The sequence below is a fragment of the Eurypyga helias genome, unplaced genomic scaffold, assembly GCF_000690775.1.
Source record: "Eurypyga helias isolate BGI_N326 unplaced genomic scaffold, ASM69077v1 scaffold3571, whole genome shotgun sequence".
Lineage (NCBI taxonomy): Eukaryota > Metazoa > Chordata > Aves > Eurypygiformes > Eurypygidae > Eurypyga > Eurypyga helias.
The window spans coordinates 60,028-82,474 of NW_010229995.1; the positions used below are offsets into that span (position 1 = coordinate 60,028).

The window sequence follows — 22,447 nt, forward strand, 5'->3', positions numbered from 1 at the left end:
CAGTAAGCTAGGTCCCGCTGAGTTATCATCCTTGAAACTCTGGTCTTTCTGGTCTTAGAATCAGAGCAGAGAGGAACGACTTATTAGGAAAGTTAGAAATGGATTTTATTTAAACCTGGTGGAAATTGTTTGAACTTTCCACTCTTGTAAACATCCACATAATGCCATGAAAAAGTTCATGAATATTGCAATTTTTTTCCAGTTATCTGTCTATACAAGTTTCTACTTGGATGAGGTTCCTAGAGGTAATGTAGCTCAGACACTCCGTGGTGCCCTTTCAAATTCATGGGTCCTCCTGTTCCTACCTTTTTTATTCTCTTGTAGGTGCTTCCACTTATTCGTATTCACCTGAGCATTGGCAGGCCTTTGCCGGCGTTGTTTGCGGTCTCTTTTCCAAACCTGCTCACAGAACTCATCCATTGTGTTGAGATTGGGGTGATTAATTAACTGCATGAAGTCTCTATACCAGATCTTCTGACTGGGGGTCATGCTATTGGTAGCGTCCTTGGTCTTGGAGGTATCACCATCTTCTTCTTTATGGAGCAACTCTTCCAGGTGATCAGTATCAATTACTTCCAGGGTGACCTTGAGCAAACTTTGCATGAAGCCGTGCTCCACAGCATGACAGAAATAAATGCCAGAGTCTCTCCGTTGAAGACTTCGTAGCAACAGGCCCTGTTCTGTCCGGATCATTCGATCGTCCACTTTTATCTGCATTGGAAAAAAGTGTTAATTTCAATAGTTATCTTTCATATACATGCAAAACTGTCCTCTAACCACACTAGTTCCTTAGTACTGCTCCTTTCAGCTGGTAAAACTTGGTCAAGAAACCCACATGAATGGAAAACCCTTGGCCAGTCATCAGTAGTTACGGAAGGCTCAAATACTCTGGAAAAGATACTGAGGTGCTGCAAAGAGAGATTGGAGGATTAAGAATTTATTCCTTAGTCCCTACTGATTTGTAGCCACTCTTGTCAGATGGAATTGCTGGTAAGATTACAGAAAATACAAACCTATAATCAGCAGAGTCAACATGGATGCATTTGGCTATATTACTGAGGTCACATTTACCACAATCTTTTAGTCAAGCCTAAATATATATATGTGGGAAAGGTGCTCTGTCTTCCTGTAGTTCCTCACTATAACAGCGCTTATACATAGAAGTGTCTTCTGGGTAAGTGGAAAATTTACAAAGAAACAATAAGCATTAAATCTCAAAATTTTAATATTCAAAAAGCAGCTATTCAAAATGCTATATTTTTCTGAATTAATTAATATCTAGGAATATATAGTTTCCTTCTTTGAATGCACATGTTGCTGTGGACAGAACACAAACCTGTTTTGCTCTCTCCATCAAGAATAAATTCTAAACAATTTACAATTTATGCAAATGAAGCAAACAGCAAAGGTGTCTAATGCTGCTAATGTACCTAAGTGGCCTAGCTTGACAGCATGTTTTGCAGAGGGTCTGACCAGGGAGAGGTTATGAATGTTTTCTGATGTAACCATCTGTAAAACCTATTAGAGAGCTTATGGGATTTTATGGTGATAAGAATATGGTGAAGAACAACAGAAATTATAAGATTCCAGAAAAATTCTGCTAAACTAAAATACAGATGGACATTATTCTGGGAAGGACTCAGGTTCAAGTATATCTTCATAGAGAAGACTAGTTGCATTTCTTTATTTTTTCTACTGTACCTCTTCTTTACGGTCATCATTCTGCTTCTGGAACTGCCAGTAGACTACGGCACGCTGAGATTTTGCACTGCACTCAAGGAAAGTGCTGCTATTCTCTACTCCATAGATAATCTTTTCCTCCAGGGTCTGACCACTTGGGTTATCTGTAAAGCAAAGAAAAAAAAAGAAAAAAAACCTCAAAATTACCAAGAAAGAAAAATCTTAATTGCAAAGTGAATGTATTTGTTTAGAAATTGGTCTTCCTTAAAGTGTTAAAAGATAAAAACTTTAAAAGAAAATTTTTCCCAAATCAGTAGGCCATTTGGAAAATCACCATCAATATCTCTATCTTCGTAAAGATCCCTGGTAGTTTTTTTAAAATTATTTTTTGTATTTTAAATCCTAACAGCTGTTAACATCTCAATATGTAAAGTTAATGAATTTCATCGTGAAATTTTGGGTAAACCTCATTATTATTCATCAAGGAAAACATCTAAGACATGACAAGAATTTTTAACAGCCAACTGTATGCAGTGAGGAAACTCAGGGTGTAGTTGCAGAATGTCTATAATGATGCCTCCTGGGCTCTATGATCATAATACTTTAGAGCAAAGTAATAAAACATGAGGCTATTTAAAAGTAGTATAATGTGTTTAGATTATATGGCACTGCAGTTTGCTGAAGCTGTTAATGACCAGGAATAATGTTTTTAAGGAAACAATCTTCAATTAATCATTTCCTCCCATACTGATATAATTTATGGAAATGTAATGAGGTTAATAAACCAGACATTATGGGAGGGGAAAAAGAAAGTTAAATAAATTACTTCCTTTTGTAACAACAATGTTTAGAGATATTCATCAACTTGCTGGAAATATCACATAGCTATAGGACTTATATGGCATTTGATTCTTCTCCAATACCGCAGAGGCTGTAAGGCATCATATTTCAACTCTCCACCTTAGCTCTTTAAAATGCTGTTATGGACTCAAGTGGCAACGGTACAATAATCCCGGAGAGTAGATGGGGAGGAAGGGGTTGGTAAGCTATTTAACACTGTGTTGATCTCATGGGGTTTCCTGTCTCTCTGCCATTATTTCTCATTCTTTCCATTTTCCACTTGATTTTTAGCACTGGAAATCTTTAAATAACTTCTTTTGATATGTTTTAACACGAAAATGATGTCTAAGTAAAATCCTTTCAGAGAAATCCTTTGTCAAGATTTGTTTGCTTTCACTATGCCTTTATCGTATTGGCCGCGTTGTTTAGCAAACACAGGCTGTTTGCTAGATGGCTGAGCCAAAGGTAAAAATAAAATTGAGCTCCTGGTGTATGTTGACACAGCAATCATATGTCTTTCCATAATGACTTGCAGCCCTGAGAGAGGAGGGGAGAAGGGACAGGGGACAGAATAGGAACTTGTGCTTGCCCAGTTCTCAGTAAGGAAACATTGAACAGCCTATTAACACAAAACAAATAAGCAATGGGTTAACTTGCTTTCCTCTGTTGGATCGTGAACCTTTCCAGCAAGTAAGTGGGGTGCTATATAAACAACTAAGTGAAACAACTTTTATGACATCTCTCAGAAACCACATCCCTATGAAGAATGTCAGTGCAGCTTTGGGCCAGGAAGATGGTGAGCAATGGAGGAATTCCTTATATCTAGCCTGAATCTATCCTCTTTTAGTTTAAAGCTGTTACACCTTGTCCTGTCGCAACAGGCCCTGCTAAAAAGTTTGTCTCCATCTTTCTTATAAGCCTTTTTTAAGTCCTAAAAGGCTGCATTAAGGTCACCCTGGAGTGGTCTCTTCTCCAGGCAGAATAACCACAATTCTGTCTTTGTAGGAGAGGTGCTCCATCCTGCTGACCTTTTTAGTTTCTAAGCATTCTTTCTATCTAAGAAGCTAATCCCAAGTTTTCATGGAAGATAGGTGGATCTGAGTGGGTTTTTTTATCTGGCCCATGGCATTCCGGTGTGTTAGAGATAACCAGGGAAATTGGCAGAAACCTCCTTTAAATTTCCTCAGAAAATATAGTATGGGTGACAGTCATGCATGAGAGAGGAAGGATCTAAAAGATCCTTCGAATTCCATTTCTGTGATTTAAGGGAGCAGAAAGCAGGTCCAGAAATGTCTATAAAGTTCATGTAATATTGAGCATGTGGAGTGCAAGAAAGTAAGCAGAGTGATGGAATAATCACAGGATCAGAGTGCAGCTCTGAGACCGAGGGAGAAACTGAAGAGACCAGGAGGAAGAATGAGTGTCTGGGAAGTTCAGAAGAGCAGCTGGAAGAATTAGAAACGTATAGAAGTTACAAAGTTGGTTATGAAATTCAACCCAAAATCCTGTCTGAGAGCTGTAATTCCCAAAATGAATGCAACAGCAGTATCAATTTACTACCCTGATACATATCCTTTAAATATATAATTTCTGACATAACCAAAGAAGTATGAAAGGCAAAGTACTTACATAAAGATTGCTTTGCAGATGAATGAATTGCACTATACAGTTAAATTCAGTGATTCTTTGAATTTGTCCTGGGATAAATCACCTAAAAAAGGTGCCTCTTCCCTTACAAATTCTTCAGAATAGAACTTGATTAATTTCTTGATAGCACTAGTATTTCGTACTTAAAAAAATAGAGTTCTCTAGCTGACACAAAGGTGACTATGAATTTAGATTTAAGCATTACTATCTGACCCAACACCTGTACAGCTAAGGAACCTTAGCTCCCTCTAATGTTTCGGCGTAGTCATTTTATACTACTACTTCTACATTTGCATAAAAAGCAACTGAAAGAGCTACCTAAACCTTATTGAAAACATTACTGCTTCAGACTGATATCAAAGCAAGTTTCTTGCAATGCCTTTAAAAGTGAGATATACACTAAGAGACTGTTATTTTTTCTTGTTTCTGTTGGTTCACATGGAGAATCAGCTGCCAGTTACTGCAGAGGAATGGGTGTACAAGTACTAAATAATTGCTGGAACTTCTTTTTGGCTATAGACTAACCCAATTCTTTATCTGTTGTCCAGGAAACTACTAGTCACAAACAGGGAAAAAACTCAGCATAAGTTGGCATAGGAGGTTCATGGGCCATGCAGCTGTTTCTACAATGCACGATCTTGTGTAAATGACAAGTAAATATAAGATAATTTTATAGATTAACTCAATTAATTAAGAAAAAATTTCAGTCAAGTGAAATTCAGTACTCAAGTATTTTAACAGTGCATCCTTAAAGTCTAGGACCTAGAACTGCATTGTCGGATTTTTTTTTAAGTTACTGATTCTCCTAATCACTCTGTCTTCATTTCACCATTAAGTGAAATTTTCAGTGATATCTTGTCTCATACTTGCTCTGCTCATTTTGAAAAAACTGTACGCAAGCTTTTTGTAATCAGATGTACTGCATAAGAGCGTTTTCCTGGCCTTGAGTTCTCATGATTGTTTTCATGAAAAAACTGCGCTGGATTACACTCTTCTCTTTCTACAGAAAATATCTATCCAGACAAAAATGTTTACTGAATATGGGAAGATATAAAAACCAAAGTGTTTTAAAATTCTTTTCTTGTCTATGAAGATAAAGAACAGATCTACAATTGTATAAAGCACATCTAGCAAAGGCAAGAGAACCTTGAAAGAACTGGACATGTTGTAGCCCAGATCATAATTTTTCTTCTAAGTAAAATGCTCAGATAGTAAAAAGGTAAAGCTGGGACATGCTTCTGCTGGTAATAAAATGCACATTCAGTGACTGCTGAAATTTTCCTATTGAGGAACTGAAAATGTCATCTCAACCCCAATATATGGATGGTCTCATCTGCACTGGATAAGCATTACTGGATATCATGCATCTGGAAATTTGTGAACTTCCTACTAGTCCCCATGGACTAGTTCAAATCTCAACTAGTTGTGCATTCATGAATTCTCAAAATGTGACAACTGCATATTGACCACAGTCCAGTCATGCACTTTTCCAAACCCTTTTCTCCCTCTGAGTAGCTTGGCCATAGTCTGACAATCAAGAAGTAAAAACAAAAGCTACAGTATGTTCACTGCAAGTTTCAAATAATGAAAAAGATAGAGAAAACTATCACTGAAATGTAGTGGTGATGAATTATAGCTGACACAAAAGTACAACTTTGGACTATTTATCATTCTTGCTCTTACAAGGACTGGAAGGACATGAGGGTTTTGAGGTATCTCTATTTTCAGCTACCTCCTTCTTTATTTCTCACAGAAATCCGTCCAGTGGTTTAACTGTTATTATAGATGTACCACAAACATGAACAATCCTTTTTTCCAGCAGAGGGAAGTATAGCCTAAGTGTTGTCTTCACTTACGGCAAAAGAGATATTTTTAATTTTCTGAGCGAAGATCTCCTGAGAAGCTTGGCAACAAGTTAGTGACTGAGCAGTTTTACCCGACAAACAATTCAAGAAAGTAAGATCTGGTCAATAAGTTGTGAACATAAAACAACCAACAAAAAACCAAAACCAAAAGGTGTCAAAGAAAACCCACGCAGAAAGCACACAGGACAGACCTACTCCAAGGGACGTCCTGACCTTAAGGGCTGCTAGTTTGGCACCTACAACAAAGACCATTCCACATTTACCCAAGGTAGTTAATTATGAGTTTGGTTATCATCCTATGTAAAGTGTATGAAGAAACATGCACATGCTTCTTGCTGTTCTGAAACAGATATGACTTATCTGACGTAATATGCCTAGCCTCATAGTATGGTATTATCAGGTATTTGAAGAAGAAAAACTGAAATGTTTAAAACTGTTAACTTGAGGATAAAAAAAAAAAACCAAAAAACAACAGTCTTTAGTGTCTCATCCAGGCCATTGTAAGCAATCTAAATTGGGATAATGATGTATTATATTCATCTTTCCCAGATGTTCAAGACAATTTCACCAACAAATCATTCAAGTGTTTCCTACTCTTCTCAGGCACAGTCTGTATGTTACATACAAATTAGTTGTATTTCAGTCATACCCATAACTCACCATGATGCTGCAGGTCAGAGCAGTGGGTAAGCGGGTCTCCATTTCGGATATCTTGTCGTCTAGTACGTCTGCAAATATCATATTTGAAAATTGTTAGTGACCTTCTTAGGGGTTCGCATTCACATTTGCCCTGACTTAAGAGGAACATAAATATGACCACATAAGTCACAAGTGTACCTATACAACACTAGAAGGGAAATCATATTGTTACTACTATATTCCATGCATTATCACAGTTTGTAGAATCAGCATTTAATCTACAGCTAAAGTCTTCAGAAACTGGGAAACACCTATCTCTTGCACTGAACCTATGAATTTTATTTTAACTGTGTGGGCAATATTGATCACAGACACATTCATTACTTGATTCATAGATACAGGGACTGCAAAGGGATCAAAGTATCTACAGTACACTTTTAACATGCATCCAAAAACATGAAGAAGCTACAGAATACTTTGAGTATCATGGCATCTTTTATATAAAACAAAATGCTAGGATGGGTGGCTTTGAAAGAATGTCAAAGTACTGTATTTTCTACAAAACCTAAATGAAAATACATACATCCACCATTTCAGCCACTAAAGACCTCACCAAACCATTTCTGATAAAACCTTTCCTGAGACTGTTGCAAATGGCTTTGTCTTTAGAATAAACAGAATAAAACACTAGGATAGGAAGACACTGAAATTTCATTTATTCCATCCTCTGTAGCTTAAGTCTGAATTCTAGCTTTTATTGCATGTCCGATTAACATTTCCCCAACTTGATTTCCACTGTTATAGAAAATATACTGATCTGTGCTAAAAACACTGTATTTCACAGAGGAGAGCTTTTTTCATAGTTTTATTTTGCATTTGTTTTTCTCTCTGCTCCTATTTTTATTTAAATAGCTGTGACACAAAATTCAACTGAGCCAGAGAAAAGCGTTTCATATTAAAAAAAAGAAAAAAGAACTAGGCAAACAAAGATGTGTTTCAAGTGTGAGCACTTTACTTTAGGAATCAGAGAAAGCCTGAGGGCTTGCAAAATTAGAGGAGAACAAAGAGGATTAGGCTGCTGAACAATGCTGTGATTTCAGATTATGGCATCCAGCAACGGATATGCAAAAGTCAAGTAGCCTTGTAAAAAGCACTGTTGGTCACTCCCTTGTGACAACAGCCCACATTTTTAAAAAGCCATTGTTCTGCAGTACAGAGACCATCTCCTGTTCTCCCGTTTGCAGAGTCTCACTAACAGCCCAGCAACAGCACATACTAAGAGTTGTCGCAGAGGCAGCATGAATCGCACAGCTGACTCCCCTTCTTGGCTGAAAGATTTTAACCGTATTTTTTTCCACTGAAAACTACTGAAATGTTAAACCTGAAATCAGGTATGTGAAGTATGGCAGCAGTTTTACCGGGGAAAAAACAAGTCAGAATGTGCATTTTTTTATATTTTTCTGAATAAAAACTTCTTTTAAGTTAACGAAGTGAGCTAACTTGGCATGCTTTAGTAATAAGGAACGTTCTGTTGATTGATACACGATTCAAAAAATGTACTAATCCCAATTTCAGATATCATCTTCATATTACTCATTACCAATTAATAAAAATACATCAAAGACATAAGGAACCATAAAATTTTGTTACTCCTTCCTATATTTCGAAATGCAGCGTATTTATAGGATACTATTTGTAGAAAAGAAGTTTGTGGATATACTCATGTAACTGTCAATGGAGTTTGGATGAGATGTTTTGTTAGATCTCAGGAAAATGCTGTACATATCACCATGGTATCAACACGATGAATTATGAAATATGAACCAGAACATATCCGTATGGGGTAAGTTAAGTGGTCACACTACAGGAGCTCTGAACTGTCACTTAGACATGTAAAATACACAAAGAAAGAAAATAAATTAAAATCACAGCTCATAAAAGCTCCTTTTTTAAAAAAATAATTAAAAAAAAAAAAAACAAACCACCACCAACAAAAAAGAACCCAAAACCCCAAAACCAACTACTAGTAAAACATCTGTGCTAGTGCCACAGGAATCAACTTTCCCACTATTTCTGGAGCCTAAAATTACAAGGATTCATTATTAGGAAAATGTTGACATTTAAGCTGTTTCCAGCAATGCTGACTGTCATAGATGCATAGATGCAAAGCTGTTTTGAGGCAGTGGGTACAGCAGGCACCAGGTAAACACAGGATCCTCTTCCCCAGTAACACAGACGTTTATTCTGCTGCTGCTGCCAAGGGAAAAATGGGGGGAAGTATGGGGCCAGTGGGGTTTTTTTGTGAAAGCACTGTCAGGATCCCAGCCTCCCAGGACTTAGGTTTTCTTTCACAGTGGTCTCAAGATGAGTAAATACTGCACCCCATGGTTTTCCTGTAGCTGTGCAACCCAGTTAAACCCCAGTAACCCTGCCCCTTAATCCCTGTAAGAAGAGGTCCCGGTGCTGTTACCCCTGATGGCACCAGTGAGCTCAGTCTGGTGTTTAATAGGTTGGAGAGACAGGTAAGGAAAAGACAAAGCTCTACTTCTCCCATCAGTGTAAGCGTTATGAATGACAGAATGATGTGCTCAACGGGTCTTGAGATGGGCTGGGAGTAGGAATGTATCCTTGTCAATGCTGAAAAATGATGTTCAGAGACTAGCAGGGACGTAGCAGAGAGGCAAGACCTTACTGTCTCCTTAGACTTAAGAGGCAATACTCAACCACAACGACTTCCGACCCTGAAAACTTTCAGATCAAATCTATCCCTTACACTCCCCTCGAAAACCTCAGTTTCCTCTCCTCTCTTTCCTCCTTCTCCTACAGAGAAACTGCCATGCTCCCACCACAAATCTGAATTTAGCCCACGCAGCTGAGAAAATTTGGCCAGCTCTTCTTTTGGGATGGGTTCAGCTTCTTCTTTTTAATTATTTTCTAAAGAATTTCACAAAGAGCTTGTTGCAGATTAACTATTTCCTGGTGGAAAAATAGAACCTGATGTTCCGTAAGCAGCTTTTTCTTTGGTCCTCAGTATTTGTTTAGGACACATTGTAATGCAAACCTTGAAATTTTAATCCTCTCCATCTGTAAAGTCTGTGACACAAATGCTAATTCTCACCCTTTACCACATTTCATCTCTTACAACAACCAATCCAAATCTGGAATTTGGAGTCCTGACATTCTCAACTAAGTATTTGCTACCATTAATTTTATGTATATAAACCCTTATGTGCATAAACCCTTGATTCCTTGTTTCTTCATAAGTGCAAGATGTTTGACATAGTCAATTTAATGTCAGCACTTTTTATCATCTTTGCCAATTTATCATGGGACTCTCTCAACACTACACCAATGTCTGTTCTTATTTGCAAGTGATTATCTATGCAGTTATTCCTAATTTCTACCTCAGTAGCTGAATTGTTCAGTAACTAGCTTATACACTTTAAGAGAAAGAACTTCAGAGATAAATGAAAGCAAAGAAAATATTATTTTAAATCTTCAGATAAGGCAACTACGACTAGTAGAATTTTTATAAAAATTATATTGTTCACTTGCAGAGTCTGTTTTCCCTTAACATTTGCATTTCAAAGCCTTTAGCATTAGTGCAGAGTGAATGTAAAATAAGGGTTGTTCTGATCTGGTAGCAATTAGACACACATCAACACATACGGTTGAATAAGAACAATAATGTTATTTATCACTAAACGATAACTTTCCATTCATATCCAAACCATTTATAACTATTTCCTTTGTATTAGAATTTATGGAAGTGCAGGATAACTTACTTCGGCAAGTAGTTATTTTATTTTAATATCAAGCTCCCTCCTCATGCTAAAGTTTGGGTTTGGTTGTGGGTTTTTTTTTTTCCCCATTTATTACTGAATATAAAGTTATGAATCCATTTCAGAGACAACACTTTTCTGAATGTTTTTTTTTTCTACAACAGCTTTTTAAGCCAATCCAAGAAGTAGCAGTGTTCACTTGAAATCAACCAAGACTTCATATTGCTTATAACTCCCACAACTATGTTTTCTTTGGAAGAGAACGGGCTCCAGTTAACCATCCCACGAAAAATCTCCAAAGCCCTCTGGTCATATTGAGACCATCAGTTAAAACAAATAGCAAGCCATGCAGACATCTGAAAACTGTCCCTACCTCTTAGCAGTGGGGAAGTAACGTGAGCATGATGAACCATCCCAGGCACAGTAAGGGTCTCTTGCAAGGCAACACTCAGCGCATGCTTTTCCATACACATCACAGCGGTGCAAAGGAAGCTGTGAAACTCCAGTGGCTGAGCCAATGTAGAGTTGTTGCTGTTATAAAAGTTAAACAAACAAACAAACAATTTAAATTGCAAATTACCATTTTTTTGTATAGGAAAGCATTTTAAAATTATATAGTAATAAATTGGGACCATACAATAAAGGATGACAATTCCGATGTACACTAAAGGAATGAGAAGAGTATTGGTCTCAAGATAACAAAAAAAGAATTAAAAAATCTGATTTTTGTATGATGCTCTCGATGGCTTCTCTAAACAGTAAGAAAAATTAAAGTACTCTTCCATTTTTTGTTTTCTATTCAGATCCCTGCACTAGGAAAGCGCTAAAATCGGTGACAGAACACAGAGGAGAATGTGTTTTTAAATTTCAAGAAAAACAACTTCAACATATTCTTCACATTTCAACAAATTTCCTATATATGACCTTGATTTGTGTATGTGTGTGGGGAAACCTAAAGTAAAATATTATTTCAGATTGATGCTAAGATACTTCAGCTTGGAATTGCTGCGATGTATGCACTTCCTTGCATATTTGATAATTCTGTTCCCTCATAGTATTTTCTGTAAGTGACATACTCTAATTGAAACATCTTTAATGATGGGAGATGGCTTACTTTATTTTGGATAAGAACCAGTGATGAGTGGAAGATGTAGCTCAGATACAGAGAGAAGCCATGAAGTAAAGAAAAAAAGATGCAAAAAAAACCCCAAACCACTACAGCTTTGTATGGCATCACAACGGAATATCTTGTCTCTTTCAATTTCCTCTCTGATACCAAATTCACGTGGTCCATTAGGGAAGTTGATCCCCAGAGGGACATAAGGAAACTGAACTAGTGATCCCACATGAAAGTCCAAACAGAGATATTTCACCTTAGCACTAATTCACAACGAAAACAAGTATGAGTGTAGTAAGTAAATCCAGTTCCCTCTGAGATGCAAAACCAGGGGTAAACAAAGTAGGTAGATAAACAAAAATTAAATGGCATAATCCTTCTGTTTTGGAAACACTGACAGTTTGCTATCAAAAGCTTAAACATTGTCACACAGCACCCATGGCGAAGCAATTAACACATCTCTCTCTAAGGTCTCACTCCAAGCAGTCCCACCAAGAAAAGAGAGATTTGTATTCATTTTTCTTTCTTAGAAAACGTAAGGATGGTGTGAAAAATAGGATTTCAAAAAAGTTATCAAAATTCTTCATCTCCTGCACTGTGATGTCTCAGAGGTACCATTTCCAAGGAGTTTGGGGATGGAAGGTGGCTAAGATCACCTTCCAACTGCAAATGATGAGCACTGAATATGACAACACAGCAAAACCAAAAACACTCATAAAAGGTCTTACATTAACTTCTCCCAGAGACAACAGCTTGGCAGTTTATACAGGCATATTAATTGTAACAGAAACATCCCATGCATTTATATAAACAGCAGTATTTTCTCAAGGAAAATATGACAAGGAAAGCACCCAAAGGATATTTAACTGGTAAATTGAAAACTAAGTCTTTTCTGTGCAGCTGTTTCTATTACAGTGTGATAGGTGGGTTGTAAACCCACATTCTCTGGGCAAAAGTCTGACCACACAGATCCATAACTGTACATGCCAGTCCCTAGTTAGTGCTGTATCCTTTAGAAGGAGATGACAGGCAGCAGACATGACAAGCTGGTCCTTTCTATCTTAAGTCACCTAATGAAACACTCAGCTTAGGGGTATATTCTGCAGTAAAAAGAGCAGCAAGTCAAATCTTAGGTGACCTAAACATTTCTCCAGGGATGCCTTTTGTCTTTACTGATTATGGAGGCAGCATAGGTCAAATTAGAGCTTCAGTTAAGTATCTTAAATGTCCAGATGGTATTGATCTGAGTGTTATGTAATTGGGGCATTAATATCTATACAAGCATGTAGCAATGTGTGGTGCAACTAATATAAAAATCAACCCAGAGGATGCACGTGGGAAAACAAAGAAGAATGGTGTGATGGTTTTCCATGCACCTCTGTAACCAACTTGATTTTGTCAAAAACTTCTCCCTGATTTGTAATAAATATCTTTAGAATTAAAGAATAATCAGAAACACATAATGGAGGCGGGGGGGGGGAAGTGAGGCCAAAATAGGGTTACTTATTCCTCATGGATAAGTTCATAAAGTTCAGTCAGTGAACCAGAGCATATGTTTCAGGTGCTGCAGAGCCTGAAGGCTGCTGCCCTGTTTGCTGCTCTTCTGCTCATGGTTTCTGACTCCAGCTGGTGATCATTATTCTGGACACTAATTATATATAAAGCCAGGCAGTATGAAATTCAGAAAGTAGTAATAGAATGATTTGCATCAGTTGCCTGACCTTACTTTACCATAGACAGTCAAACTGTCTTTTGGGCAAAGAGTCTTTCCCAAGAGGATGGTAATTTAATAAATCAGCTGATTATCAGATCAAACCAGAGGGGCTGGGAGGGTAAGTTGTCCTCTAAGGATTCTTGCAGAAGTATCAGAACTCCAGAAAAGCTGAGGAGACTATTGTTTTAAGCAATCCAATGGTTTCTGTTTGCCCCACGGCGCTGCCCAAAATGCAGCCTTTCCCTAGGAGTTGGACAAAGACATAACTGAGAATTTTCCATTTGCAATTTAAAAAAGGAGAGATTAAAAATTTAATGCTTCAAAATAATGTGCTGTTTGTATGAAAAACACCCTGCTTATCAGAACACAGTGAGTAAAGTGATTGAGTTACAAAATTACATTATTTTAAAATCATAAATATAAAATGGGAACATGTTGCCCTATATATATTTGATACAGAGACACAGTGCCAAAACCTTGTCATACTGTATCATGATTCTGTCATTTTTAGCATGAGGCTGGTTGATTTTCCTGAGCTGAATTCTGGCTGAATAACTTGTGGTTTATGCTCTTTATTAGCTTTAAGCAATTTTATCAGTATAAATTTGTTTTCAAAAGACTTAGGGAAAATTCTAAACTCTCCAGAATAACTAAAGATGCTTTGAAGAAGAGGTTTTATGAAAATGCACAGTCTGTTATCAAATCCGATGGCTGCTTTAAGTGAATGTACTTATAAAAATAATTCAAAGCAGAGCATTTTGGCATGATGTGAACTTATATACAACTTGACAGGTTTGTTTTTAAATATCCCAGTATTCAATAGTACATTTTTTTCAGTCTACCATTTTTGTTGTTTTAGGTGGTAAACTATGTTAGAAAAGTGGTCTCGAAGAAAATGTTTTCTGTCAAATGCATGAATGTTTTCAGACAACTTTCCTAAACACAGTGAATTCTGAGTTAAATATACAACATTTCAAACATAATATTGAGGTCTGTCTGTTATAGAATGAATTCAACTTCTGTTTAATAATGTATAGAGAGAGGTAGATGAATTAACTAAATCTTATTTTTAACACAAACAATTTTTAGTGCACTCAGTCCTGCAATTAATACCAAATCTCCTCTTTACTGACAATGACATTAATGGAAAAATTACTGAGTGTAATTAAGTTGCTAGTGTTTACCAAATCAGGCTCCAAATCAACACACATATGATAAAAGAAAAAAAGAAGTTTTATTATGTTATGAGACAGGAAATGCCAGTGGTTGGGGTCCATCTACCTAATTCCAGGACAAACTGGAAGATAGGCCCTGAACTCTCAGACTGAAACCCAAAGTTCTTTGAACAACTACATACTTCATGAGCAGCTTCCAAAAGAGGCCTAATAATAGTTAGCCATATTTGCTCAGAAATCCAGGAATCACCTTTACTTGTAAACCAAACAAAACTTTACCTCCATCCATCAATAAATCCAGTTTGTTTTAGTTCTGGTCTGGTCTACAGTGAAGGCTGTAGTACGTATCTTTACTTTAAGAAGGTAGTTATTACTGCACTCAACAGAAAGTAGGAAATATAAATTCTGGAGTCTGGAACATATCCTAATCATGTTACTGAACCATAAGGCCATGGAAAATTTGGACAAAATCAGATCTACCCTCTTTATTATATCTGAATGGTGCACATCCAGGAATGGAACAAGGATTGGACAAAAAGACAGGAGGATGTCTCATTTCCAGTCTTTGCTTCCACTATCTGAATTCTGTACTAGACCATTTATAGAATAATAGAATCCAGAATGGTTTGGGTTGGAAGTGACCTTAAAGACCATCCAGTTCCAACCTCCCTGCCCTGGGCAGGGACACCTTCCACTAGACCAGGTTGCTCAAAGCCTCGTCCAGCCTGGCCTTGAAGACATTCTTAGAGTGGCTGGGACTGGTCCCATTAAAGCAAGGGACCAAGTTTGGCCTCTCCTTTTGAAGAGTTTCTCTGCCATAAGAACATTCCATAATGTGAATTTTTTTTTCCCTTGAGAGCCTCCAGACAGCTGGTTAGTTTGTGCTTAGTTTCCACCTTACCAGTAAGTAACACAAACTAGGCTTTTCCTTTCTCCTTTGCATGTCACATTTTCCTGAGAAACTACTGTTTATGTAACGGGATGGGTTGCTGCTGCTGTAATTAATATGTCTCTACTGACTGCCAAGTTACTGTCTCTACAAGACAGAGACCAATAAATATTTAAAAGTGATTTAAAGTTTGTGCACATGGTACCTGTTTTGTGGAAATCTTCATTGCTGAAATAACAGTGGGTTCCTAGGGGGTGAAAAAGAGAGTTAAAATATAAAATGAGCTCCATCAAGGTGAAAAACCCATGACTTCAAAAATTTATTTTGAAAAATAAGAACAAACATTAATCCCAGGCACAATCTTGTTGACTGCACCACAGTATTCATGTACAAAGTTACTCAGATTTGCAGAATGCAGAACTAAAACTGGCAAGAGTTTTTTTGCACCCTGGAATACCTGTTATTTAATCAACCAGATCGGTCACTAGGAGAGTTATTATTCTCCTAGCTAAACCTACTCATAATTATACTTATCTGTAGCAAGCAGATGTCAAAACAATATCTACTTTCTTACATGAGAGACTGGAGAAAATATTTAACAGAGTAAGTCTGTTTAGATCTGATTAAATGACTGTTAGATCTTCTAGGCCCAGCTGCTTCAATGGATTTTAATCTTGAGAGTAGAAGTGGCATAATTTGGTTACAAAATGTGCAAGTCAATTCTGTATGAATTTAAATCCAGTTAAAAATCTACTACTGATCCCACGTATCACAATTTTCGTTATTTATATTAATAAAGTCCTTACTGTGCTTTTACCCCTGTGTAGCTTTCAACTTGCTTACCCTGAGAGAATCTGATATGGGTCAGTAGATCTTAAGCATGAGGACTTGCCTTTACAAATGGATTAATAGACCTTATATTAGAGAGCATCAATTAAGTGTAACATTTGAATGAAAATGGAACTAATTAGTTTGTTTGCTCAGCTGTTCGGAGAAATATTGCACAAATGGGATTAAAAGAGACATTTGTTACTGATCTAACATATATGGAAGACTTTCACTTTCACGGAATGAAAAATGAAAAGCATTATGTCTGCACACTGCAGTTTAAGCATCAAAATACACTGCTTATCATGCACATAGTCTCTTCAGTAACCAACGAAAACTTACTTTGGTTAAGTATATGTAAAATCTGTTGCAAATTCCCTATTGAAAGTTCCATATCTTACACATACAAATTCTGCCTATTCCACTGAAGTACATTAATGTCCTCTTTAAAGTTTAAATACATGCTAAAGGAGATAAATGAGCTTTCAAGTAAATCAGAACACCAAAACCCTTTTGTGTAATGAATAAATACACATGTAACATAAAATACCAGATTGGAATTTGCCATTAACCATTCTACTACTGTAAAGCTTTTCTGAAATAAAACTTTAACTCCATTTATTTTCTTTCTTTCACTTTTCTATTTCTCTGATCTGCTTTAGCTTGGCACTTCTTCTTGATTTAGGGAAGAGACTCATACATTATCAACAATTGCCAAATTACCCTGCATTAATGTAATGACTTTTGTATGTATAAAAAAGAAAAAAAAGCTGAGAGTCACAAATTACTTGTCTCATTTTCTCCTCATATTTTCTACTTTATTTTTCTGTTAAAAAGAAAAAAGAAAGAAAGAAAGAAAAAATCCTACATTTCTGCCCTCAAAAAAAACAGGGACTGAAGAAATAAAGATATATTTTTTCAGTGGTATCTTGCACTCAAAACAGCAGTTTCTGTGCAAGATTGGTACCAGTAAAGGCAAGATTGTCCATAAGACAAAATAAAAATAACATTGCATATTGTAATAAAAATATATACAAGCTCTGTTTATATATGTTTTGTCTCTTTGGAAACCAAAGATAAAGGGATAGCAACTGAGTATGATGAGGATATGGTGGCTGGGGCCCTGTGGCAGGTTCAGAGCACAGTCCTTGGCAGCACATCTGGAGTGAGACTACACGATGTGGGGCTCTCCAAGCATGCGAGCATCATCTTCATGCTGTCAGAGTAACCTCACGCTCCCGACTTGGTATCAACCCTCTGAAAGCCTGGGGCCTGTGAAATGGTGCCATAAAATGGCACTGACAAAAAGAATAGCATGGGAAATGTAAATGGTTCATTGCTGTGTGCAAAACACAAGACATCCCTGGGTTCTGTCTGGAAAGTGTTTGAAAAGTTTGCTCAGCCTCAATGTGCAGGAGTGCCTACACGATACCTTATTTTTTAGGCATCTCAGACTGGAAAACTGGAAGAGATTGACTGTCACAAGAAAGTACTAAAGATTAGGCGGTGTTTACAGTGTCTTGTATCAAGCCATGAGATCCTAAAGTCACCTTTGAAAATATAATTTTCTTTGTTTCTCAGATTATTAGGCATAAGAAAACTGTGCAGACCACTGCTTTTCCTGAAGTACATTATGCTGATAATCTGAACACTGTTATGTGTTTATGAATTTATAAAATTCATGTATTGCTTATCTCTGTGGGAGAAAACAGACAAGCATTATTCCCAGACTTGCCCAGATACATATTTAACTACAGCATGTAATGGCACAAAGATTCAAATATAAATTTACTTTTTGAAACACAAAACAAGAGCCCTGAATGCCATTGCTTTTATCACTAACCTCCAGCTAGCACTGAATGTTTCAAGGTTTATTTTGACTAGTGTCTGGGTCTCTAAATGACGAGCTAATTAGAGGGGTATGCCAGGCTACTCCTTGGCTAGACTGCAAAAAGTTCAGTTTGCAGCTGTCCACAGAGAAATCTACAACCTGACACTTGAAATTTAGCTGCACTTACCCGAAAGACTGCCATTTCTTCAAGCAAGACTTCCTCTAATTCATGCCAAGTCTCCTTAGGAATTGAAACCACTTTAAGAACTGTTCCAATATCTTGGGGGGGAAAAAAAAAAAAGGGTTTCAGGTGCTTAACAAGCATACTTCAGTTTCAGAGCAGCCAGAGTTTCTTGTAGTACATAATTATTTCACACACAAGCATTGTGAAGCTACGTATCACTGAGCACTTCTTGTTCAAAATACCAACTGCTATTTAAAATAAGCTAAAAACCCACTGAATTTCAGGACATTCCACTGAAGTCATTCAATTATCCAAATGCAACAAAGCGGATAAATGCTACTACAGCTATTAAAGAATGAAAAGGACTGAAATGCTATTTAAGTGACAGTATAAAATGACAGATGTTTCAGTCATTTAATTGCGGAAGGAAATGCACTAAATTTACCCAGGCATGTTTTATTGTCCATTTTGAATATGATGTTTGTCATTCTTAAAATGCACATGAAGATGCTGTCAGAAAGCTCAGTATGGATATAACACCATCTGGACAAATGTTGTTAGACAGAAGAAGCTGTTAGATCTCTTAAGTACATGCAATCTTCCCTATGTCAAACAAAGTACCTAAGATGTATAAGCCCCTTAAGGCATCTATATTTCTCCGTGTGTTAGATACTAGTCTTCACTGCAGGGTAAAAAGCAAGACAAGTTGTATCTTCTGTTTAGAAATAGGTGTGTGCCAGCATTTTAATACTATATCCATTTACATTCTTGGGGTTTCGCAATGGATTTTACCATGAACAATGCCAATGCTGGAAATACTACAGCTAGAGCCTCGGGTTTTGTCAATATGGTTGAGACTTAAGACCATCTCTGTTTTACAGCTTCTGCATCTGTGAATTATTTGTTTGTTTCCATTAGCAGAATTTACAGGGAACAACAACAAAACAATTGTTTCTGGGTTGGTACACATTGTTGCAGAATCTCTGAAATGGAACCACTCTGGATGTGACTTTTTAGCAGCCAAGTGTAGTGCCATGTAACATATTGGAATAACAACTACATCTCTGAGGACTTTCCATGTTGGACTCTGTATATTAGTAATAGTTTAGGACAACATAAGACACTTTAAATGGATAAAATTCTCAAAGTAACAGAACTGCAAAGGTCAACATTCTCAAAGCAGAAATTAACCAACAACTGCACAAAATTGAAACAAAATCTGTGTGCATACATGTATTTGTGTGTTAGTTGAAACCTTGAATTAAAAAGATGACAACTCACCACTTCTCTACTGAAAATGTATATGAAATTGAAACAAATACATTACACAGGTTGAAAATGTTTTTATAAAGTGACATAAAAACTATTATTTCATGAGAAAATCCTGGTATTTCTACTTCTTTACATGAATTTGGATTAAAATATTCTAGGAATCCCAGAATATCATGTAGAACTGAGATTTCCATTCTTCCATCTGCTCCCCTTTAAGTAGATGCTGGTTTCTAAGCACATATTTTTGGAAGTTTTGAAATAAGTGATTTTTTCTTCCACAAAATATCTACATCATTGTTTTCTTTCATTAGCCGCAAATTCATAGATCCTTTTTTAAAAACTAGAAAACATTTCTTTCTTAAGATAACAACAACAAAGCAAAGCACAGCTTTCTTTTTATTTAGTCAGCTACATGTACAAACTAAGCTGGTAAAATATACTAGGTAAGTTGTTTTGGAAATGGCTTTTATTATGGTTACTGCTGTATTTAATTCAAGAAATACTGAGAACAAATGCAATAAAACTTTAAAACATGATGAAAAAAAATCCACATTTCTACAACAGAGTAATTCAGAACAACAGATAATTCAACATCAGTTATATTTGTAATTTAATGGATGAGTTCATTTCCTTAATTATCCTGATAATTTGATGACTGTGGTTTTGAGGAAAACATATTGTATGGGTGAAAAAGAGAACTCTGATCTAATAAATACAACAGTGTAGCAGTACTCTGTGTTGGCCTATGGCTGTCCTCAGTCACAATCCATTAAATGCCATGTTCCAGAAATAAAGGGTGATTTTTGATATAACAGCAAAAGGGAAACTGAGGAGCCCGAGTGGGCACTGAGCAGACACGAGTTACCCACATAATGGTGTTTCAAAAATCTTCTGACTTTTAAGTGGATCCTGCAACAATTACAGTTGCCTGATGCTCGAGAAACCCTCTGAGGTCAAAGATACACTGTGTTAATCACTACGGCGACTCTGGTCAGGCCACAGGTACCAAAGTGGGGCTTTATCTGAGTTCTAGATCAAGTTTTACAGAGTAGTATTTCAAACAATTTCACACAAATGGAATCAGGCTTCTCCTTTAGGATCAATAGGCTCTGCTGAGTAAGATAAGATTACTGTTATTAATTTGCTTTACTGACAGATGTACCTTGACTGTGCCAAGTGATCCCAAACATCAGACACTCAGGATATGCATTAAGTGCATATCTTAAATCCTGTTTTTTTCTGATATAATTTCAAGCATGCCGATATGATATTATTTCCATTGTGAAACACACTGGTACAATCACAGTGGGAAAGAAACTGCTCAGCTAAAGATCTTACCCACAGGAAAGGAAAATGTGACCACACTGGATGGCTATTAATTATGCTGTGTTCAAGTATCATCAGTTATTCAATGAACAGGAAAAAAAAAGTATTTCTTCAACTTATTGAAGTTCAGCAGCATGTGGGAATAATGTAGATTGCTGCAACAGCAATGGGAAAACACAGAGAAATGTATCTAATCTGATGGGACAGACCTGCACAGAAAAATCCAGTCATGCCCTAGAGACCTTAATTCTGGCTTTGCCATAGGTTCAGATCATCAAGTGGAAAACTGGACTGTGACTAGAGTCCCTAATCTGCTCCCCGCCTCATTGTCTGCTTGGGGAAGCTGGAATACGTGCTGATTGTGTATCTGGTTTTGGTTCCTTTGGCTTCAACCAGCTGGCTCAGTGCAGCTTTCCGGTAGAAGGCAGGCAGGGCCTCAGTTCTGCCTCTTTTTCTTTACCTCTGCATGGGAGATGCCCTTGAACCTTTCTGAAAACCACAATAAGGATAGTGAGCTCAGAAGAGCACCTTTTGTGCCTCAGCTCCGAGCACAGGCGTTTTAACGCCTGTTCTTGTCCCATGAATGTATAACCTCCTGCTGGAAAAAGAGAAGTTTCTATAGACAAAAGTAGTATTTCAAGAAATAATACACTCTGCAGTCACAAAGCTGTGTTTTTGGTGATGAAAACTCTTCTGGCAAGTACAAGTAATAACCTTTCAATAATTTTCTTAGCATTACTGGGCACAAATATCAGCAATGTTGGATGGGATCCAGAGCACTTACCACACACCTGAATAATCGTGGTTTAGGGAATTAAATAACTAAATTGCCAACTCAAAGGTAACAGCTAGATATCAGTGGAGCTCTTTCAGATGGAGGCCTTGCCTGACTAATTTAGATAAGAACCACTATACGTAATGATAACTATCTAAAAGCTATAGCTCAGGTTTAAGCAAGTTTTCCTGTACTGTCTGAAAACAGACAGGAACTTCTGCATAACTCTTCATCTTACTCTAATAGAGGTTTCAAACAAAGTACAATGAATCTCTGGAAGTACTTATCTCTCTCCCTTGCAGAAGCCAAGGCATATTTTTTAGACTGAATGCCAAACTTCGGTGAGATAAATGCCACCTCTTGTGCTCAAGGTGTAGACATAAATCAGCTCCTTATGTTTGTTCAGCATCATACTCTGGATGCTGAAGGGCTTGTTCCCTCACATTGCAGCCAAGGGGAGTATTACCATTATTTTTTTTCTGGGCTGAATCAGGTCATAGAAGACTTGTTGAAAGGCACAAAACACTGCCAATTGTATATGGCACAGAAGCCTCTAATGTGTGATGGAAAATATGTGTTGTGTAAAATCATACGAAACTACTTTTCAAGGTTTTATGCAAGAACATAATGGAGCACTGGAATCTAATAACTCAGTTCACAGATTTAAAGAGCTGGAACACTTTCTACAGAGCTGCATTTCCTGCAGTAAATGTTCTGAATTGCTATGCATGCACTGTGCTTGGTACACAAACCTTCATCAGGTCTCAGTTTCCTCATAATGTATTTCAGGCATCAACATGAGAGGGACCTTGAGATTTATTGCTTTGGAAATCTGACCCCAGGTCTTGAGCACCAGAACTGTACTTAAAGCAAGTCAAAATTT

At 37.0% G+C, this 22,447-nt stretch overlaps 1 protein-coding gene across 1 annotated transcript in view; it reads right to left on the reverse strand.

Annotated features, from left to right (window-relative positions):
• Positions 1–255: 255 nt before the first annotated feature.
• The window catches only part of SEMA3A (sema domain, immunoglobulin domain (Ig), short basic domain, secreted, (semaphorin) 3A), a 96,304-nt gene continuing 74,112 nt past the window's right edge, over positions 256–22,447 (reverse strand). Inside the window, exons 9-14 of the mRNA XM_010160577.1 lie at positions 18,195–18,286; positions 15,554–15,595; positions 10,827–10,984; positions 6,693–6,760; positions 1,702–1,844; positions 256–711 (exon numbers count right to left, since the gene is read on the reverse strand). Of these exons, the coding sequence (XP_010158879.1) occupies positions 256–711; positions 1,702–1,844; positions 6,693–6,760; positions 10,827–10,984; positions 15,554–15,595; positions 18,195–18,286 (959 nt within the window). The remainder of the gene's footprint in view (positions 712–1,701; positions 1,845–6,692; positions 6,761–10,826; positions 10,985–15,553; positions 15,596–18,194; positions 18,287–22,447) is intronic.